The following is a 20,163-nucleotide window of genomic DNA, read 5'->3' as shown; positions in this document are numbered from 1 at the left end:
GAGAATGTCCAGCCTGGTCTAAGGGTCTTACCACTGCACAGCATGGCCCTACTCACCGGGCTTGGAGGCTCCCTGTGGCTCCGGGCACTGTGGATGCTCCCTATCTCTGTCTGTGAGCTGGAGTGTGACAGGCCTTCGAAGTATGGCCTGGATGAAGAAGGAGTAGATGTTATTTCCCAAGATCCCCTGTACACTGAAAAGGAGGTTCTACCCACTGCACAGAGAAGGGAAAGCAGCGTGGAACTCAACAGCAGAAGAGAGCTACATCCAAAGACGCAGGCCGTGTGGAAGAACGGTGTGACTACACATGCACTCCTGAGGGGACCTTATACACACAGTAGGATTCTGGAGTGACTGGACTCCAGGCAGGCACAGCTCCTGCACTGGCTATGAAGTCAGTTGCAGAAAACATGTATTCCAGGGCTGGTGAGATGGCTCCATGGGTAAAGGCACCTGCTGCCAAGCCTGAAGACCTGAGCTTGATCCTTGGGACCCACACAGTGGCAAGGAGAGACATAACCCTACCGATTTGTCTTCTGACCTCCATACATATGCTGTGGCACAGGCATGTCACCTCCCATAATAAAATTTAAATTTAAAAAAGAAGAAAAGAAGAAAATCAGCCAGGTGGTGGTAGCACACGCCTTTAATCCTAGCACTTGGAAGGTAGAGGCAGGAGGATCTCCGTGAATTTGAGACCAGCCTGGTCTACAAAACACTGTCATGATGATGATGACGATGATGATGATGGAAGAAGGAGAAGAGGAGGAAGAAGAAGAGGAGGAGGAGGAAGAGGAGGAAGAGGAAGAGGAAGAAGAGGAAGAGGAAGAGGAAGAAGAGGAAGGAGAAGAAGGAGAAGAAGGAGAAGAAGGAGAAGAAGAAGAAGAAGAAGAAGAAGAAGAAGAAGAAGAAGAAGAAGAAGAAGAAGAAGAAGAAGAAGAAGAAGAAGAAGAAGAAGAAGAAGAAGAAGAAGAAGACCCCCATCTGCTCATGGTGGACCGTAAGGAGATCGGGTATCAGCACAGTCTGTGCATGTGTGTGGACTGGCCTGTTTTCCTACTTCTCTCTCTGCCCTAGGCCAGACTTGGCCAGATGTCCTCCCAGCCAAACCAAGGAGGGGCGCTGGCTGGGGCCTCTCCTCTGCTGCCTGTATAGTAGACGCTTGCAGTTTCCAGTATATTTCAAACCCGAGGGCAGTGGGGGTACCCTGGGGCCACCCATTCCTCCACAGCCTGCCTCAAGGACCAAGCTCTGGCCTCACAGAGAACCTTCCTAGATGATCCTCCTTGCCACCTCCAGATGGTTCTGCCTGTCTGTAGCTCCCAATGCACATGCAAGCACCGTGGTCTGTTCATATGGTTACCACTCACCCTGAGAAATATTCCACCATGTGAAAAGATTATGGACCAAGTTACAGTGGGTCAGGAGTAGTTACATCCTCCCTCATCTGCCTTTCTACAAAGGTATCCTTTTCTCTGGGCCATCGGGAAAAAGCTACCTGGCTCTGTCCATCCACTATGACCTTAGACTCAACTCATGTTGCCTCCTCTCAGGATGTCCCTGCTGGTCTACCCTATGAGAACTGTCCAAGCCCATGGTTCCCCAGGGTTAAACATGGGTCACAATCACAGGGCAACTCTACCAGCCCAAACCATTCCAGAACAATACTGCCAGACCACTCAGAATTCCTTCTGTCTAGGCTTAAGCTTATTACAAGTGACAGTTTCAAGCTGGGCGGTGGTGGCGCATGCCTTTAATCCCAGCACTCGGGAGGCAGAGCCAGGCAGATCTCTGTGAGTTCGAGGCCAGCCTGGTCTACAGAGCGAGATCCGGGACAGGAACCAAAGCTACACAGAGAAACCCTGTCTTGAAAAACAAACACACAAACAAACAAAGAAGTGGCAGTTTCAACCTGGCGTGGCTTACCTTAGCTTGGGCTTGGGGGTGCTAAGGACACTGTCATCATCGTCCATGTCAGGGCCACTGTCGCTGGGGTTCTCCACGTCCAGTGTGTCATACAGAAGATCCAGGTCCTCCTCCACCTCAGGAACATGTTCTGCAGGGTCCTGCTCCGAATCTAAAACCTACAGCAATGCTGACATGTATGAGAGCCCCACAGGGGCCTGTGCCACTGTTTGGCTAGTAGCCGAAGGCTAGCTAACAAAGGCGGATGTGCAGGAACAAGACCAAGAGGACAAACAATGCCACAAAACAACACTTATTGCCAAACATCCTATTTTGATTGCTTTTTTCTTTTTCTTTTTCTTTTCTGTGTGTGTGTGTGTGTGTGTGTGCGTTCACAGGATAGAAGCTAATGTCAAATATCAGGTGTGTGGCGCATGCCTTTGGTTCCAGCACTCATGAAGCAGAGGTAGGAGAATCTCTGAGTTCAAGGCCAGCCTGGTTTACAAAGCAATTCCAGGATGGCCAGGGCTACACAGAGAAACTCCCTTCAAAAAAATAAAACACAAACAAAAAAAATCCTTCCATTTCTATGTGCCTTATTTTTTGAGATTGGGTTTCTTGCTGAACCTGAAGCTGAGTAGTGGTGGCACACGCCTTTAATCCCAGCACTTAGAAGGCAGAGGCAGGTGGATCTCTGTGAGTTCGAGACCAGCCTGGTCTACAGAGTGAGTTCCAGAACAGCCAGGGGTACAGGGAGAAACCCTGTCTCGAAAGATAAAAAACAAACAAACAAACTCAGGCCCTCGTGCTTGTGCTGGCCTCATAACTTACCTTGAAAGCACATAATTTGATTTTATGCTCACACCTGGACAAGTATTGATGTCGACAGTACTTGGACACTCTAGTTTTTAAGAATTTCAGTTGGCCAGGCAGTGGTGGTGCACGCCTTTAATCCTAGCACTAGGGAGGCAGAGGCAGGTGGATCTCTGAGAGTTTGAGACCAGCCTGGTCTACAGGGTGAGCTCCAGGACAGGCTCCAAAGCTACACAGAGAAACCCTGTCTCCAAAAACAAAAACAAACAAACAAACAAAAGGAATCTGAGTTGATGCTAGAGTGAATTAAGATTTCAAAGGCTAGTGTCAACTGAAGAATGGATTAAGAAAATGTGGTACATATACACAATGGAGTACTACTCAGCAGAGAAAAACAACGAAAGCATGAAATTTGCAGGCAAATGGATGGAACTAGAAAAAGATTTTAAGGGCTAGAATGAATATATTTTGTGTGAGGAAAGGAAATGAATTTTGGGGTCTAGGGGCAGAATGTTTTAATATGAATATTTGTGTTCCCTAAATTTTTTTTTCTGTGCTGGAACTTGCTCTGTAGACCAGGCTGGCCTTGACTGAGAGAGCTGCCTGCCTCAGCCTCCAGATGGCTGGGATTAAAGCCGTGTACCACCACCACCACCTAGCTTCCCTAAAATTCTTAGGTTGAAACCTAACTCCCAAGGTGATTCAGTAAGAGGCAGGCCTTTGGAATAGTGCTGTTCCCATCCACTGTGTGAGGATGTGAAGATGCAGCACTGTCTATGAAGATCTAGTCCTCTCCAGATAAGAATCTGCCAGCACCTTTGGCTTTTCATTCTCCAACTATGAACAGCATTCTTTGGATGTACTTTAAAGAAAAAAAGTACACACACACACACACACACACACACACACACACACACACACACATATGCAACTCGCCTGCCATTTTCTTTTTTAATTACTATTATTATTTTATGGGTATGGGTATTTTGCCTGTATATATGTCTGTGGACCACACGTGTGCCTGGTGTTGGTAGAGGCCAGAAGGAGGCACTGGATTCTCTGGAGTTATAGATGGCTTAAAGTTATCATGTGTGTGCTAGGAATTGAACTTAGATCTTCTGGAAGAGCAGTCAGCCAGTGCTCTTACTGCTGAGCTGTCTCTCCAGCCCGCCTGTATTTTGGTCTACAGCCCCACACAGGTGAGCACACGTTCCAGGATGTGGGTTGTGAGTGGGAGAGTCAGTACCTGTGCGTAACTCCTAATAACAAGGGTGTGGAGACACATGGTGGAGTTTCTGGCTAGATGGTCTTCTCACATGAACGGGAACAGCACAGAACAGATATGGAACAGATCACATGGCTTGATAACTTGCATGAATTCTTCACAAACATGGGAGATTATTCCTATCAAAATAAAAATGTTCTTTCCCTGACCAATGTCCAGGATGTTGGCTAAACTTTCCAGAGTTTAGGCTGAGTCTCAGAAGCCAGAACAAAAGCCAAATATGACAGGTTTATTTGGAGACGTAGCCCTATCGCTTGGTAAATATGAAACTCCACAGTCATGATCCAATTTCCTCAACCTAAAAGCACGGTCCTAGGCTAGGCAGCTTCCTTGCCATGTGCACACTTTCAATTAGGCTGAGTCTGTCTCGCTACGAGATGCAGCTTCAAGATTTAGGTCCTGGAGGCTATTCCACTGAATCATGCTGGTGATGTTTCAGAGGGGATGCTGGCCCCACAGAAAGCCCCGTGGCTGAGAAGAGCCACCCTCAATACCTGCACATGTGAAGAGCAGCTGCTAAGTGTTGGTGCTAGGGCTGGATTGGGACCCTGCTGCTGTGGGGTGCGGCCCTGCATAAATGGATGCAGAGGGTGGGTGCACACTTTGAGGACAAGCATTCAAGTGTCCTCTCTCTACTGTGGGGCCAGAATCGTGACTCTGTTTGATGATTTTTCTTTTGATGAACAAACTCAATACCCAAGACTGGGGATTAGAGTAAAGCTAAGAAACCAACACTCGTGGCATGTTGGCTACAGAACAGGCTGTGCATGGCAGGAGCTGGGGTATGGAAACTCTACTTTCTACTTACTTCTTCCATGAACCCGAAACTGCTCCCCAAAACAGTCTGTTTATAAGAACCAGTGATTAGCCCTCTGCTCGTCCTACTACAGGCGCACCGTGACTCCGAGTTCAACAGAAACCAGTGGGTGAGCCTGGCTCTCTGCTGGCTTCTCACAGCTGCCATCCAGGCCGGCAGGCAGAGGGCAATACCCACAGATGGCAAGTGCAGAGCCAGACCTGGCCTGGAGCTGGCTGCAGCACATCTTAGCGCCCTGGCCGACTCACCTCCTCTGACACTTTAAACCTGCGCAGTAGCGCCACCACCTTCTGCTTGAAGTTCTGCTGCTGTAAGACAAGAAGTCAAGAATCTCACGTTAGAATGAGGGGGAGGGGCTACATTCCGGGACACAGCAAGGAATCGCACTCTGGACTCAGTGAGGGACAGGAGGGGACACAGCCCACATCTACCAAAGTGTAAACGGCATAAACGCCACGTGAACGTTCTTAGTGTTTGAAAGCACAGCCTGCGGCCAGACTCCGAAACACGGGGAAGGAAGGTGCTGATAGTCCACACCCACTGAGGGGCAACCAGGCAAGGGCACAGGGTGGCTCTGCAGTTCTAGAAGCTTCTGCAGCTCTATCCAGGCTCTCCAGCACCTTCCCACAGCTGCACCTCCCAGGAAAGGCCCTGACCTCATCTTCAGGAGACTGCCGCCCTGTGAGAGGCGGTCGGGAGAGCACAGGGTGGACGACACCGTGGGACCTGTGTGCCAGGAGTCCAGTGAGGCTGCTCCCACTGCTGGCCGCAGCGCCTCTGCTCCAGCCACTGTTCTCCAGGGGCTCTCGGCCACCCTCAGAGCTGACCCTAACAGGGAGGGTGCGTCCTGCACGGCCCTCAGGCTGGCCCATGAGCTCCCGATGGTGCTGCCTGTATTCAGGGAAGACCCAGTTTGTATCCAGAGTGGCTTTTGTCCTGTGGCACTGTTTGCCCACAACCTCCTTTTCTCATCTGTCAAAGGCTGACAGTGCTGTCCTGTCAGTACTGGTCAGTACTGGTAAGGGCTACCCAGGCCAGCCAGTCCTGCAGCCTGGTTCCGGGCCCCAAGGCCCGCTGATGGTCACTGTGCAGGCTGAGAAGTCCAGTCTCTATGCTGGCAGACCAGTCTTATCCCCCCAAAAAGGAACTGGTCCCAACCATGGTGAGTCTGAGTGCTGTGGTAACGGACAAAACATCACCTCAGTGGCCTACACAGGCAGGTTTGTGGGCTTGAGGCAGCTATCCCAGCCTACTCCAGACCCCAGGGCTCCAGGACCACATAAAGTTGGAGTGGGGTGTGAGAGAATGGCTGCCCGAAGACAAGCCTGCCTGGCTTATTATGTCTATTTTGACTAAAAACAGCCAGGTGCCTGCTAGACAAGATTCTGCCCCGAGGGCAAGTGGGAATTCTAAGAATCTTTTGGGCCATATGTCATGTGAGGCCATCTGTCCTTTCGCCCACAGCCTCCCAGGGCGCCTCCCAGCCACTGCCCACCCTCCTTGCCCTTCCCCAGTGTTAGTAAAACTAGTTTCCACCGACCCTGGTCATGGACGTCGTTCTTACTATCGAGCGCCGCTGCTTCTTGGGTTTTCCCACATCAAAGTCATCCTCATCAAGATCCTGTGTAGACATGCACAGTGCCTGAGGCCACAGCACCTGCACGGCAGGCCCACCCCATGGCAGTGTGACAGAGGCCATCACCTGGCCTCTAACACTCCCAAGCCTTGCAGGGCTGCCCACTGACATGTCCTAGCCCCAGGGAGGAAGCAACCAGGTGCCACACATCAGCTCCTCTGCCCTTCTCATCCCACGTGGCACTTGAGACCCACAGACCTCATATGGGCTAGCACAGGGAAGTCCCCTTCAGTCCCAAGCCACTTATCTATAGAGATGGAAATGGAAGCTGTCAGGGGCCTCTCCCACCTCAGGCTCAAAGTGTTACCTGCCCTTGTACAGCATCATCGCTGGCTTCTTGCTCAGAGGAAAAGCTCTCATACTCCTCCTCAGAGTAGTTATCTGCGGAATGAGCACACAGAAGGAAGAGTACCTTTAGATTCCACCTGATGCCATGGCAATGAGTTGGCAACAGAACATCCCCTGGGAGCAAAGGGGAGCTATAAGGTGACAGCCCCAGGTAGACCAGGGGAACTTGAGACACATGGCTGTGGGGTTGGTGGAGCAAGAGAGCAGGGGAAATACAGTGACCCCAGTTGTGATATTAGCAGCAGATGATGGTTGCCGAGTACCTGCCCCATACCAGAACCTGGGTGCTCAGAGCATCAAAGGTACTGCATGACAGACCCCCTTGACACCTACATATCGTAGGTACACAGAACTTGTGACCGAACTTCAACAGCACACATGACTTCCCCAAAAGTTTCTAACTAGAAAGAAATCCAATAGACACATCACATCCCACCCTACCTTCTCCAACCACACTGGGACAGCCCTCCTACACATGTGGGCAGGAAGTGGCATGAGCAGAGGAAGAAGGCACAGTGACTCACCTGTGGATTTGACCTTGGGGCCAGCCTGCATTGCACTATCCTCATGGTCGATGGGCTGGCTGGACAGGGAGACGATCCAGATCTCAGCCACCTTGACAGAGGCCTCTTTGATGCTGCTGCAGAGGCTCAGCACCTGGCCACCCTCGGAGGGGTGCTGCATTACCTGGGGGGCACGGTTCTAGACATCAGGAGGGCTACCATCCCAGAGAGCTCCAATATTCAGAAGAAACAGACACCTAGTAGAAGGCCGAGCAGGAAACCAGAGGAAGCCCAGGGACCAAGTAGATTGGCTGAGTGGGGAGGTCAGTGCCAGGCTTGGTATTTCTCTGATTACAAGCAGACAGAGGAATGTATCTATAGATCACCCAATTCTGGCACCCATGCCGCCCCTTGGAAGTCACTTAAATAGTTCCTGGCCCCCACTCACATCTATCTACTGTTCCAGCCTGGGAACCTCAGTAGCAGTCACAGTGTGTGACCGGGGATCACCCAATCTTGGGAAACCAGATGTCTAAAGCCTCGTGTACAGAAGTCAAGGAAGAATAGCTACCAACATAGGTCATGTCTGTTATGGCACAAGAAGCCCAGGCCTGGCTCACTGGAGGGCCAAGACCCTGGCTAACTGTTGTAACAAACTCAAGACAGCAGGAACCAGTACTGACCTAGATATTGTCCTGGCCCTGACACTGCCTCAGAAGCAGACACAAGTGGCAGCCCTGTCCCTGACAGGGCCTCTGCACATGCACAGCTGCTCTGGGGTCATTTGATCAGACCCAAATGTTAAAATTTTATAGATTAAAAAAAAAAATTGGTACCTGGAGCCAGCAAAGATGTCTCAGCGGGTAAAGGCATTGCTGCCACGCAATGACCTGAGTTCAATCTCTAGCAGCCACATGGTGGAAGGAGAAAATCTAATGCCACAAACTGTCCTCTGACCTCCATACTCATCACACACACACACACACACACACACACACACACACACACACACACACACACACAAATAAATAAACATAGTAATTTTTTTAAATTGGGAACTGATTTAGGGTGACAACTCTAATCAGTGAAGAAAAGAAATTTTTTTTTTTTTTTTGGTTTTTCGAGACAGGGTTTCTCTGCGTAGCTTTGCGCCTTTCCTGGAGCTCACTTGGTAGCCCAGGCTGGCCTCGAACTCACAGAGATCCGCCTGGCTCTGCCTCCCGAGTGCTGGGATTAAAGGCGTGCGCCACCACCGCCCGGCGAGAAAAGAAATTTTAAGGACATTCACATTTATTTTCACCAACATTTCAGAAACCAGGAAGACAGGCCCACAGCTCCATACCAAATACTGGGACCTTCATGTGCCAAGTGCACATGGAGGACACACGGAGGAAAACCTCTCTCACCTGACTCTACGGATGCACTGAGTGCTTGGCTCCTCCCTAAGGGCGACCTCAGATTTAAGTGAGAACAGCAATCTGTTCAGAAATTAACATCTATTTCGGAAGCTGACCCCTTGCAGCACCAGGATTTGAACACAGGGGTTGAGGGACACCCAGGCTTGTATGAAACAGGAGATTGGGGGAGGTGTGTGTGTGTGTGCGTGTGTGCGTGTGCATGCATAAGCCAGGATAAGGTGGAGTCTCTTTACCTAGAAAACCTGCTCTCTGGCCTCCTATACTGCGAGGGTAGGCAGCATGCCTGCTCTGACTACAGTAGCCTACTGTTCTCTGGGATGTCCTGAGAAAGGTTGGTCCTGCCAGGAAAGTCAGAAGCATATTCTGTACTAGTTGCTTCACCTACAAAGAACCTTTTTGGCCAGGTAGGCCCCAGGCAGACGGGCACAGACAAGGCCCTGCCGAGGGGCTTTTGCCTATCTCAATCCTGCTTTGCTGCCAGCCCTTTTCCTCATGTCCCCTTAGCTTCCCTGGCCCAGAACTCCTGACCCCTGGCTAAAGCTGGGCTTCTGGGAACATCCTGGGTTGGTGCTGGCAGGCTAGGCACAGTCCTGGGTAGTAGCAGTTCCCTCTTCAGCACCTCTGTAGCTCAGCACTCGGGAACCCTCTGGCCCACCAGGAGCTGGTGACAGTGAGTTACCACAAGGGGCTGAAGCCAAGTCAACCTGGGGAGCCAACTCCTCTTAACTCCCTCATTCATTTTCAAAGTTAAGGTAGCTGGAGAGAGTAAAAACAGAGGAGGGTAGCAGGAGAGGGTGAGAAGTGGGCTTTGGGGACTGTAGTGAGTGAGGGGAGCCTTAGGAGTGACAGGACACAGGAGGCATGAAATCTTTAAAACACAGGTGCTGCAGCAGGTGTACCTTTGGGGCGGTCACTCCAGCACAGCTTAGGAAACTGAAGGGCAGCCTCAGCCTAGGAGGACAAGGGAAGTTCCAAGAGACAGGCTGTAGCAGGACTGGGTGCTTAGGCCAGAGCAGAGGAAGAAGAGGATGGGGTGCCTGAATGCACAAGTAGCTGAGTAGGTGCTGGGCAGCCCAGAAGCCTGGGTAGTTCAGGTTGGGGGCAGTGCCACGATCTGGCTTGCAGCCAACCTTCTAGCCTCAGGTGGCCACCAACACAGCTGTGCTTGCCCTAGACACTAGATGGAACTCCAAAAGAGGAAAGCTCTATGACGTAGAGACAAAGTGGACAATGCTGAGCTGCCTCTTCTCCCAGGCTGTTCATGTAGCTAACAGGGGTCCAGCTGCTCAGCTTGGAGGCTTCATCTGCCTAGGAGCCCACCCTGTCTCCTCAGTCTCCCCAGGAGACATGGGAATCTCTAGCTGATGTCCTTTCTGAGCTGCTAGGGCAGGGTGAAGACGAAGGGGGCACCAGAGGAGCTGTGGAAGGAAGGAGTCCTGACAGACAGCGCCAAGCACTCCTCTGGGAAGCGGAGTACACCTGACCACAGGTACAGGAGCAGCCATGCCGCGCAGCATAGGACTGGGGACCTGGGAAGTAGCTACAGAGTGGCATCCTGCCATGAGTGTGGGACCCAACCTTGTGGATTCTCTGATGACCTGGAGAATGGTCTATCAGACACATAAAAGAAATCTGTTCAGAGTGTTCTGGAGTCCTGGACACCAGCCCAGACACCTACCTCAGCCATGTTGATGGAGCCTGCAGCCAACGTTTTATAGCCCAGGATTGTTCTGTTCTTGTACCGCTTTCTGCGCTGCAGCATGATCTGGAGCTTGTTGCCTTCTCTCTTCAGGAAGTGGGGGTACTGCAGACACAAGCAAGCTTGCCTGATGCCCGGTGCAGCACAGACATTAGACCACATAGTCAACAAGGTCCCTAAGGAGCACCTGCCGACACCGCTAAGGCCTTCCAGCGTCTTGGTCCTTCCAGCCCTTCGTCAGCCCACCCTCAGGAATCTGCAACGTCAGTGAGGCCACCTTCTGCTTAGTGTCAGGGATTCCATTTCCACACTAGTGGGACTTATCTGTTTTTGAGATGGGTTCACATGTTTAGGGACACCTGAAGAGAGACTGGCTGCTTCTCTTTATGTACAGCCCTAAGTCTTTGGTGGTCTCCCATGTGTGGGAGTAGCTGGGTGCCTTCTGTGGGTCCCTGTGCACTCCCTGGCTAAACTGCCAGGCAACAGTCCCATCTGCTGTAGCTTGCCCATGCCTAGAACCTGCACTTGTGACAGGGGCTTCACTCAGTGAAAGCAGCTCCCACAGGATTCTCAGAACTCACAACTAGAGCCTGGTGTAAGTTCTGGAAGCGGGGTTAAACTCTAGTCTCCAAGCAGGCTGGTCATCCATACACATTTCTCAGAAGCTATGGGAGCCATGTACCTGATACAGGTGTATTTGGTAAATTACACTTCAATAAACTGGATTCGCTGCAGTAGTGCACAAAACCCAGAAGCAGATGATCTGGACTGACAGTCTACATTCTCCACAAGGCACTCAGAGAACTCTGAATTTAATACATTGGGTTTCCATATAGTCTTGCCAATCTTTGCTATACAAGAAAATAAAATAACTCTGACTTGATAATATATTTGATCCTTGTGATGCTTAATACTGACTGTCACCTTGAAGGATCTAGAATCGCCTAGGAGACAGGCCCTGGTGTGCTCCAGTCAGGAGTATCTAGACCAGGCTATCCTTTGAACATACCTGTGAGGGATGTATTTAGATTAGGTTAACTGAGGTGGAAAGACTACTCTAAATGTAAGTAGTTCCTTGGGTTCTAGGCTGGAGGAAGAGAGCTGAGCATCCGCAATCACTGCCCTCTGCTTCCTGACTGCAGATGCATTGTGACCAGCTGCCTTTCCCACCATGGTGAACTGCAGCTCAAATCACAACAGAAACCTCCTTGGGTTTGCTTCTGACAGGTATTTTGTCACAGCATGAAACAGCTTACACAGACCTCACCATTCCATTTTCTTTATTATGAGAGAGGGGGAAGAGTAAACCAATAAAAATTTCTAATTGTTTAAGAATAAACTTTGGGAGCTGGAGAGATGGCTCAGAGGTTAAGAGCACTGGTTGTTCTTCCAGAGGTCCTGAGTTCAATGCCCAGCAACCACATGGCTCACAACCATCTGTAATGAGATCTGGAGCCCTCTTCTGGCCTGCAGACATACATGCAGGCAGAACACAGTATACATAATAATTAAAAAAAAATAATAATAAACCTTGGTTGGTTAGTGGTGGCGCACGCCTTTAATCCCAGCACTTCGGAGGCAGAGGCAGGTGAATCTCAGTGAGTTGGAGGTCAACCTGGTCTACAGAGGGAGTTCTAGGACAGTCAGAGCTACACAGTGAAACCCTGTCTCGGGAAAAAAAAAAAAAAGAAGAAGAAAGAAAAAGAAAGGAAGGAAGGAAAGAAGGGGAAAGGAAGGAAGGGAGAGAGAATAAACTTGATCAAGAGAAGATCAAAGTAAGAACACAGGGGGCTCTGACAGGGACATGACCAACATCCAGGACACGACAAGGAACTGATCTTGTCTCCACCACTCAGGGAACTGATGAGGAAACATGTCCCTCACCTCCAAGGAATTAACCAGGGCACATCTATCACTCAGGACACTGTGCAGAAAGTGAGTCCATCACCTCCAGGGCACTGAACAGAGTGTGCCCATCACCCTGGGCACCAAGGAGGAAGAGTTCATCATCCAAAGCACTGACAAGGGAGGGTCCTCATTACCCAGGTGTCAGACTCACCTGGAGAGAGAAGGTCAGAGCAAGGTCAGTTTCCACCTGTCCACTGGGAGGCAGCACAATCTCGTGTGATCTCAGGACACGCTTGGAACCCTGGAAGGAAACACCCCTTCTGATCTAGGGCATGTTAAAGCGAACCAGCTGAGAGCATCCTTATACCAGCACTCTGAACTATGATGATAAAGGCCTCAATGGGTGGGGATGAGGTCTGTGTATGTGTGTGAGCAGGAATGTTTGCCAGGACCCCTAAAACCTGATTCCAGTGCTGGGTTCTGCCCAGGAAATGGAAGGGGGAAAACCAAGAACAGCTCCTGCCAAAGGAGCAGTCACCAAAGCTCAGCACAGGCCACTGACGGCCTCTGTAAGGACAATGCACAGCTATGGGTGTGTGGAGCCAATAAGATATGCCACTTAAAACACATACTGCCACAGGGACAGGAAGAGCAGGAGATGTTTAAGACAGATTCAAACTGCACAGACGACATACTGGCATAGTCTGGCACAAAGCCAAGCAGGTGGAGAACTGCCTGCGTGTTTAGATGCCAAGAACCCACAGCACCTCTAGGGAGGAGTGTCTCCCACATCTTTACCATAAACAGAAGCCAGGCCTCTCTGAATTCCAAGCACACATCTCAGGACAAAATGGGAGGGTCCTGCATGGATGGGAGGGTTCTGTGTGAGACAGAGGAGACCCCGAATGACAGATGAAAGTCTGACCCAGGGCCAAGGCTTAGCACAACTGTTAAAACAGGTTTAGAATGTGTCCAGTGCCACAGGTCGTATGAGTGGGGTCAAACACGGGCTACTTTAGCAGGGCCCAGGTACTCTCTGGCGAAGCTTACCCAGGCACATACAGGCCTGGTGTGAGGTTGCCTGACACCTGCCCTGCACACACCACACACCTGTGAAGGGTCATCAGCAGAGGGCCACCAGGAGTTCCACGTGAGCAGCCACGAGTCAAAATCCACATCCTGTCCACTGCGAGTGGACTGGAGCCTGGCAGTCCTCAGCACAGCAAAGGCAGCCAAAGACCCAGTGGACACATCTGGACAGCTAGGGCTGCTCTCCCCAAGAAGGGTGCCATCCAAGCCCACCCAGTCACAGGCTCCTCTAGGAACCCACAAGGGTGGGCAAAACACCGGGGCAGGCTCTAGTCCAAAAAGCCCCACGTCCTGTTTCCTCTTCCTGTTCCTGCTCAAGCCTATCACCCTGGGAGAGGCATGAAAGAAAGCTCTGGGTGGGTGGCTCAGTGTAGGGTGGGGGTCTTTGAGAACAGTCCAGGAACCACGTGAGAGTGAGGCTGGCCACACTTGGGGGTGTGCAGTAAGGGCTCACCTGCATCTTGACAGCAATCACCACGGACAGGAGCTCCTTCTCCAGCTCCCGGAGCACTGCCAGTTTCTTCAGGGTCAGGCTACATAACCTGCAAGACACAGAGCTCAGCCTTGTAGCATGCTTCGTAGTACACTGTGCAGCTGCCCAGAAAACTGCAGGTCTGGCCCTGTTTCGGCTACCTTTGAGCATTCCTGTGAGGGGCACCAACAGGTAGGGCTGGATGGGAGGGCTAGAGAAAAGACATCTGAATGCCAAGCATGTGGGACTGAAGAACAGGGAGGTTTCCAAAGGCCAGGGTGCTGGCACCAACAGAACACAGCGCTTAGCTGTGGGAAGACAGCCTCTCATCCCAGGCCTGGCTTCACCTCCATGAAGCAGGCATGAATTCGCCTCAACATTCTGCTCTAAGGTCTTTGAGCTACATGGAGACAAGTGTTGCCTACTCAGCGACAGTCTGTTGACATGCCCAGGATCCATACAGCTGTACGAACATTTGCCAAAGAGTGAGCACATGGCCTCTGGGTCAGCTTCTGCAGAACTCTGCATGTCTGACTTCTTCCCAAGTAAGCGCACACCTTCCTGGAGTCATCTGTGCCACCCACACCTGGGCACACACTCCACCACACTACATACACATACATGAGCCCCTGAACAACCTCTTGAAGACAAATAAGCCCACCAAAGGTGTGGAACTGCACACCTGCCTTGGCAAGCTTTCTAGAAACCTCCACAGCAATCTATAAATACTGATCGCTTTCTACCTAAATCCTGCTCTGTGGCACTTGCTCAGTGGGGCAGCACAGTAAACAGCTGTCTATGGGGCAGCTGTCTAAATTAAAATGGCACATGCCTTTAATTCGGCACTTTGGGAGGCAGAGGTAGATGGATCTCTTTGAGCCTAGCCTGATCCACACAGCGAGTCCCAGAGCAACTAGGGATTCCTAGAGAGACCCCGTCCCAAACAAACTAATTAATAGCACTGGCTCCCCAGCACTGCTTCACATTCAAGACGAACAAGTCCCTAGAAGTCTAGGCTGGGTCTCAAACGGTAGGCCTGGAATTCTGCTTCCACACTGAGCTACCACGGGTCCTCAACATGACAAGGAAGTAGCAAGAAGACAAGAGGCACAGCCCTGGAGCTTGGCCTCCTCTCACATGAAAGCAGCATGCTTCTGTCCTGGTGCCTGAGAACTACGTGTGGAAAGTGGTCCCTCAACCGTCCTTCCTACGCTGGCCACAGGAGATGTCCAGAAGGTATCTGTGCCACAGAAAGTGTCTATCATTTTCATGGAAAAAACAGTGATTCCACTTAAGACGGAGCCCTCTCCATCTTGGGTTTATGACAAGACCCTCTTCTACTCCATGTTTAAGATAGGGACTCCATGTTGTTCTGTGTCTAAGATGGGGACCCCACGGGTCCTCACTGACAGGGTGACAAAGAAGAGGCTGTCTTCACTGCACTATGTTCAGAGAAGAGAAGGGACAGGCAAGGGACTCCCTCACAGGATGTGCCCTGACTCAACAACAGCTGCAGGTTGGAGGCAAACACAAATATCCCAGGCAGTCTGATGCCAGAGAGCCACGAGAGCTGGGCAGGACAGAGAAGCTCAGCCATAGGTGGTGGGAGTGTATTTCAACACCTATGCTCACCAGAGCTCCTAATGGGCCACCAAGGTCACCAGCTGGGCTGTGCATGCAACTCTGGGAACCTGCAGGACTTCACTCCACCATTTGGGAAACCATGCAACTGAAAACTTACAAGCTATCTCTTTCGGGAATTTTCTCTGTAATATTTTTTTTTTTTTTTTTTTTTTTGGTTTTTCGAGACAGGGTTTCTCTGTGTAGCTTTGCGCCTTTCCTGGAACTCACTTGGTAGCCCAGGCTGGCCTCGAACTCACAGAGATTCGCCTGGCTCTGCCTCCCGAGTGCTGGGATTAAAGGCGTGCGCCACCACCGCCCGGCGTCTGTAATATTTTTATACCACAGTAGAACTTGGAAAACTAAACTATGGGAAATGAAACTGCAGTTGAGAGGCAGCTACTGTGGCAGCAAGGCAGCTGGAAAGCACAGGTTACCGGGGAGATGACCTGTAGAAACAGCCTCTCCAAGGACACTAGAAAGCGTGAGGAGTGGGATAAAAATGAAGACAACATGTCAGGATTTGTGTGAGTGTTAGCGCTTCTACTGGAGGGAGATTTCCACTGTACAAGCTAAGCTGCATGAAAAAATAAGAACTAGAAGAGGGAGGGATGGAGAGAGGGGAAGGGAGAGGGAGGGAGGGAGGGAGGGAGAGAGAGAGAGAGAGAGAGACAGAGACAGAGACAGAGACAGAGACAGAGACAGAGAGAGCAAACTGAACACCGAGGAAGCATTAGGAAGGAAACAATAAAGATAATATCAGAAACAACTTGAAAATAGAGAAAATAAAAACCAGATGTTAGTCCTTCAGGAAGATTGAAAAAATTCATAAAACCTCCTGCTAAACAAAGATAAAAAGAAGACAGAAAATTCTCTTTATCAGGAATAAAAGAGCACTAGAGATCTCAGACACCCACTTCACAAGCAGACAAAATAAAACAACTCTTACTGCCCCCAACCTCCAAAGCTTACCGAGCCAAACTGGTAACAGGACAGAACTGGCTATTAGCAAAGTCAATGAAGCACAAATGCTCTAAAGAAGAAAACTCAGCAGATCCAGAGGCACGGACCAGCGCTTGCCGAGCATGCATGAGGCCCAGGATTCCATCCCTAGCACAGGAGATACAAGCAGAAGACAGAGGGAAGCAAACAAATCTACAAACCATCTTCCAGAAAACACAAAAGGGCGAAATGCCTCAACTCAGGAGGTCAGCATTGCCTTTCTACCACCAAGACAAAAACAGCACAACAATCAAACACACTAAAGCTGGGCGTGGTCACTGGCCCTCACCCACAGTCCTGGCACTCAGGGAGCGGAGATAAGATGATCTGGGCTAGCTTGGGCTACACAGCCAGACCTTGTTGAAAGAAGATAGAAGGTGAGGAGCAGGAGAGAGGAAGGGACTAGAGAAAGCATCCTACACTAATGTCTGCCATGAACATAGATGCAAAGTTCTTCCACAGGTTATTTGCAAGCTAAATCTAGAAAGACATAAAAATATTAATTACCATACACAGCCAAGTGAGGTTTTGTTCTAGGAATGAAATGCTAGTTCAGCATTTGAAAATAATTTTAATTTACCATTTCAGCACGCTAAACAGGGATGGGGGAACAACAAAACAAAAACCCACATGTACCCTCAATCAAAATGCTGTGGTTTGGTCCAGTCGCCTCAGGAGCTGTGTATTAAAGGCTTGGTACCTGTGCCACTATTGGGTGGTAGAATGTTTAAGGAGGAGGACCCAGTGGAAGACACACCCTTAAAAGGGACCATGGGACCCAGGCTCTTCCTGGGTTTGTTTTGGTTTTGTTGGCAGCTATCCTGTGCGCAGCTTGCATTACACGCATGCTGCCGTCATGATGTGTGCTGCCGTCATGAGGTGCCGCTTCACCACGGACTGGAAGCAATCTCTGTAACTCGGAGCCCTCTAAGCTGGTTCCTTGGGTGTTTGCTATCATTCCAGACGTCAACTGACACAGAAAGCTGGCACCAAGTGGGGTTGCTGTGGCAACAACTGAGGATGTGGGGAGCCTCTTGGACTGTGCAGGAGGAATGTGGTAGTTTGCAGGAGCAGGCTGGAAAAACTCCAGCTTACCGGGCAATTCTAATATTCACACTAAAAACTCCCAGCAAGCCGGGAAGAGAAGGAACCTCTTGATCTGCTCCTATCACAGCAGCAGAGGCCTGCTTCCCTCAAGACAGGATGGAGGCTGGCCTAACGGTAGTAGAATATTATTTTAAGGTGTGTTCCTTCTGTTTATGCTGCATTTGTTTAATTCTGTGAAGCTGTGTGACTGTGTCTGTGTAAAACACCTGATGGTCTAATAAAGAACTGGCCAATGGAAAGGCAGGAGAAAGGACAGGTGGGGCTGGCAGGCAGAGAGTAGATATAGAAGAAAAAAAATCTGGGAAGAGGGATTGAAGATCTAGGAGCCAGAGAAGGAGGAGGACATCAGGGGCCAGCCACCCAACTACACAGCAAGCCACAGAGTAAGAGTAAGATTTACAGAAGAAAATGGGAAAAGCCCAGAGGCAAAAGATAGATGCAAGCATGGGCATCTGAGTTCCATCCTCAGACTCCATGTAAAATGTCACATGCCTGTAATCACAGCACTGTGGAGGCATGGAAGAATTTTAGGGGTTCCATAGCCAGGCAGTCTATAACAACTGGTATACTCCAGGATCAATGAGAAACTGGTCTTTAAAAAAAAAATCTCTCTCTCTCTCTCTCTCTCTCTCTCTCTCTGGCGGGGGGGGGGGGGGGAGGGGGGACGACCTGGAGCGATGGCTCAGTGGTTAAGGGTACTAGCTTCTCTGACACCCTCTTTGAGCATTTGTGGGCACAAGGCACACATGTGGTACACAGATACACATACAGGCAAAACATCCACAACACATAAAATAAAAATTAAAAACAAAAAGAAGTGAGCAAAGTGTTTGATCTTCAACTGTGATGCAGCACAGGACGATGCTCAACACCATTAGTCACTGGTGATGTAACTACAAGTCACAATCACAAGCAGGAACTACAGCAAAGCTGCTCACAAAGAGTGGCAAACACCAACACTAGCCGCTGGCTGGAGGAAGAGCAACTGGAACTGGAAATCAGTCTGTAAGTTTCCATGAAGCCACACACAGCTCTCAGCACAGCGCAGCAGCCCTTGGAATTCAGCAGGGAAAATGGGTCTGTTCACACAAAGATCCATACATGAACACTCCCAACAGCTCTCTTCAACAACCCGGATGTTCTTCCCATAAACAGGAAGAAATTGCAGTCAAGGGGGCTGGAGAGATGGCTCATCAGTAAGAGCACTTGCTCTCCAGAGGACTGAAATTCAATTCTCAGCACCTACATGGTGGCTTACAATCATCTATAACTCCAGTTCCAGGGACTCTGACACCCTTCTGGCTTCCCTGGGCACCAAGCATACACGTGGTTGATGGTGCACGGGCACACATGCAAGCAAACGCCATAACATAAAGTGAAAATAAAAACAATTTTAAAATATGTTTTAAAAAAGGAATTGCAAATCAGTATGGTTAACTCTCTGGGCAGGGCACCTCTGAGTCATCATGCTGGACAACAGAGCCTAGTGTCAGGAAGGTAGCACTGTGTCCAGCCACTCTGAAAAGCACACATCTGAAAAGACAGTGATGGCATAGGTGGACCTATGGTATATTCTAAAAAGGCATCAGGATTCAGCTAGACAGGAGGAACAAGCTGCTAACACATGGAACTTAGGAGTAAGGACATTCCTGAAAGACGACTTGTCAGTGAGGAGATGTGCACTTCAAAGGCAATGTCATCATAAAATGCAGTTCCCCTGACAGGTGGCACACGTCCACATCTGAAATTGCCAAGTATCAAGTGTCACCATCTCCTCTTTTACTGCATCCACTTAACACATGTAAGTAAAGACCCAGCTCAGGGGCTGGAAGTTGCTGGAGAAGGATCAGGGATCCCCAGAGCCCATGCAATGCCAGTGGGAGTGACAGGCACACAGTGTCCTGGAGGCAAAGACAGGGGATGCCTGGAGCAAATGGGCTAGCTGGAGTAGCCAAATTGGTCAGCTCTGGGTTCAAATGAGACACTCTGCCTGAATATGTAAGATGAAGAGTGATCATGGAAGACACCAACATAACCTCTGGCTTCTACATGCACTTGCACAAAGGTACTTGCAAAACCTACATGTGTGCGAGGAAGAAGGAGGAAGCAATAGCAGCAACCGCTCAGAATAGAATTCAAGGTCAGACTGGACCACAGTGTGAGATCCTGTCTCAAAAGAACCAGCTTGGTGCCCAATCCTGCAGAGACTTCTTTGGTTTCAGGAATAGTGTGAGCAGCAGGAGTCAGAACAGCATGCACCACCATGAGTTAACAGGTGTTCTCAGCATAAGGATGGAGGGTTTTCTTGGAGACAAAGCTTACACTAGACCTGTGCTCACTACACTGCTTTTCCCATTGGCCTAATGGAGGTGCTGCATGTTCCCGAACTGTGCTCTACCCTTACTCTGAGGGCTGCCTTCCAAGCTAGCTGGATGACAGCTTCCCCTTTGTGGGAAGCTAGTTAAGGGTATGGACAGGTCAGCTCTGGGGAGACCTAAGCAGAGGTGACCTGTGTCGCTTTTTAGTAGCAGGCCCCTTGCTCATTCCCTTCTCTCTGCAAGGACAGACCCCAACACCAAGAATGAAGCACCACATGGCCAG

At 50.1% G+C, this 20,163-nt stretch overlaps 1 protein-coding gene and 1 long non-coding RNA gene across 9 annotated transcripts in view; one reads left to right on the top strand and one right to left on the bottom strand.

The window, feature by feature from the left end:
* The window catches only part of Pacs2 (phosphofurin acidic cluster sorting protein 2), a 62,770-nt gene that overhangs the window by 15,232 nt on the left and 27,375 nt on the right, over nucleotides 1–20,163 (bottom strand). For 4 of the 7 annotated variants that reach the window (XM_076551539.1, XM_076551540.1, XM_076551542.1 and 1 more), the window contains exons 2-10: nucleotides 13,816–13,903; nucleotides 12,484–12,573; nucleotides 10,404–10,529; nucleotides 7,329–7,491; nucleotides 6,764–6,837; nucleotides 6,361–6,441; nucleotides 5,069–5,128; nucleotides 1,927–2,084; nucleotides 57–147 (exon numbers count right to left, since the gene is read on the bottom strand). In XM_076551539.1, the coding sequence (XP_076407654.1) occupies nucleotides 57–147; nucleotides 1,927–2,084; nucleotides 5,069–5,128; nucleotides 6,361–6,441; nucleotides 6,764–6,837; nucleotides 7,329–7,491; nucleotides 10,404–10,529; nucleotides 12,484–12,573; nucleotides 13,816–13,903 (931 nt within the window). The remainder of the gene's footprint in view (nucleotides 1–56; nucleotides 148–1,926; nucleotides 2,085–5,068; nucleotides 5,129–6,360; nucleotides 6,442–6,763; nucleotides 6,838–7,328; nucleotides 7,492–10,403; nucleotides 10,530–12,483; nucleotides 12,574–13,815; nucleotides 13,904–20,163) is intronic. The other 3 variants (XM_076551541.1, XM_076551544.1, XM_076551545.1) reach the window with 1 other exon arrangement.
* On the top strand, nucleotides 6,906–11,314 carry LOC121822504 (uncharacterized). Of its 2 annotated transcripts, XR_006063675.2 has the most exons (3): nucleotides 6,906–6,955; nucleotides 10,111–10,214; nucleotides 10,518–10,655. It is a non-coding gene; the product is annotated as an uncharacterized LOC121822504 (long non-coding RNA). The 2 variants fall into 2 exon arrangements; XR_006063674.2 differs by lacking the exon at nucleotides 6,906–6,955 and having other exon boundaries at nucleotides 8,605–10,214; nucleotides 10,518–11,314.

This window comes from Peromyscus maniculatus, chromosome 14 (assembly GCF_049852395.1).
Source record: "Peromyscus maniculatus bairdii isolate BWxNUB_F1_BW_parent chromosome 14, HU_Pman_BW_mat_3.1, whole genome shotgun sequence".
Taxonomy (NCBI): Eukaryota; Metazoa; Chordata; class Mammalia; order Rodentia; family Cricetidae; genus Peromyscus; species Peromyscus maniculatus.
The sequence above is the reverse complement of the archived record's forward strand: the minus strand, read 5'-3'. Positions and strand labels throughout refer to the sequence as shown.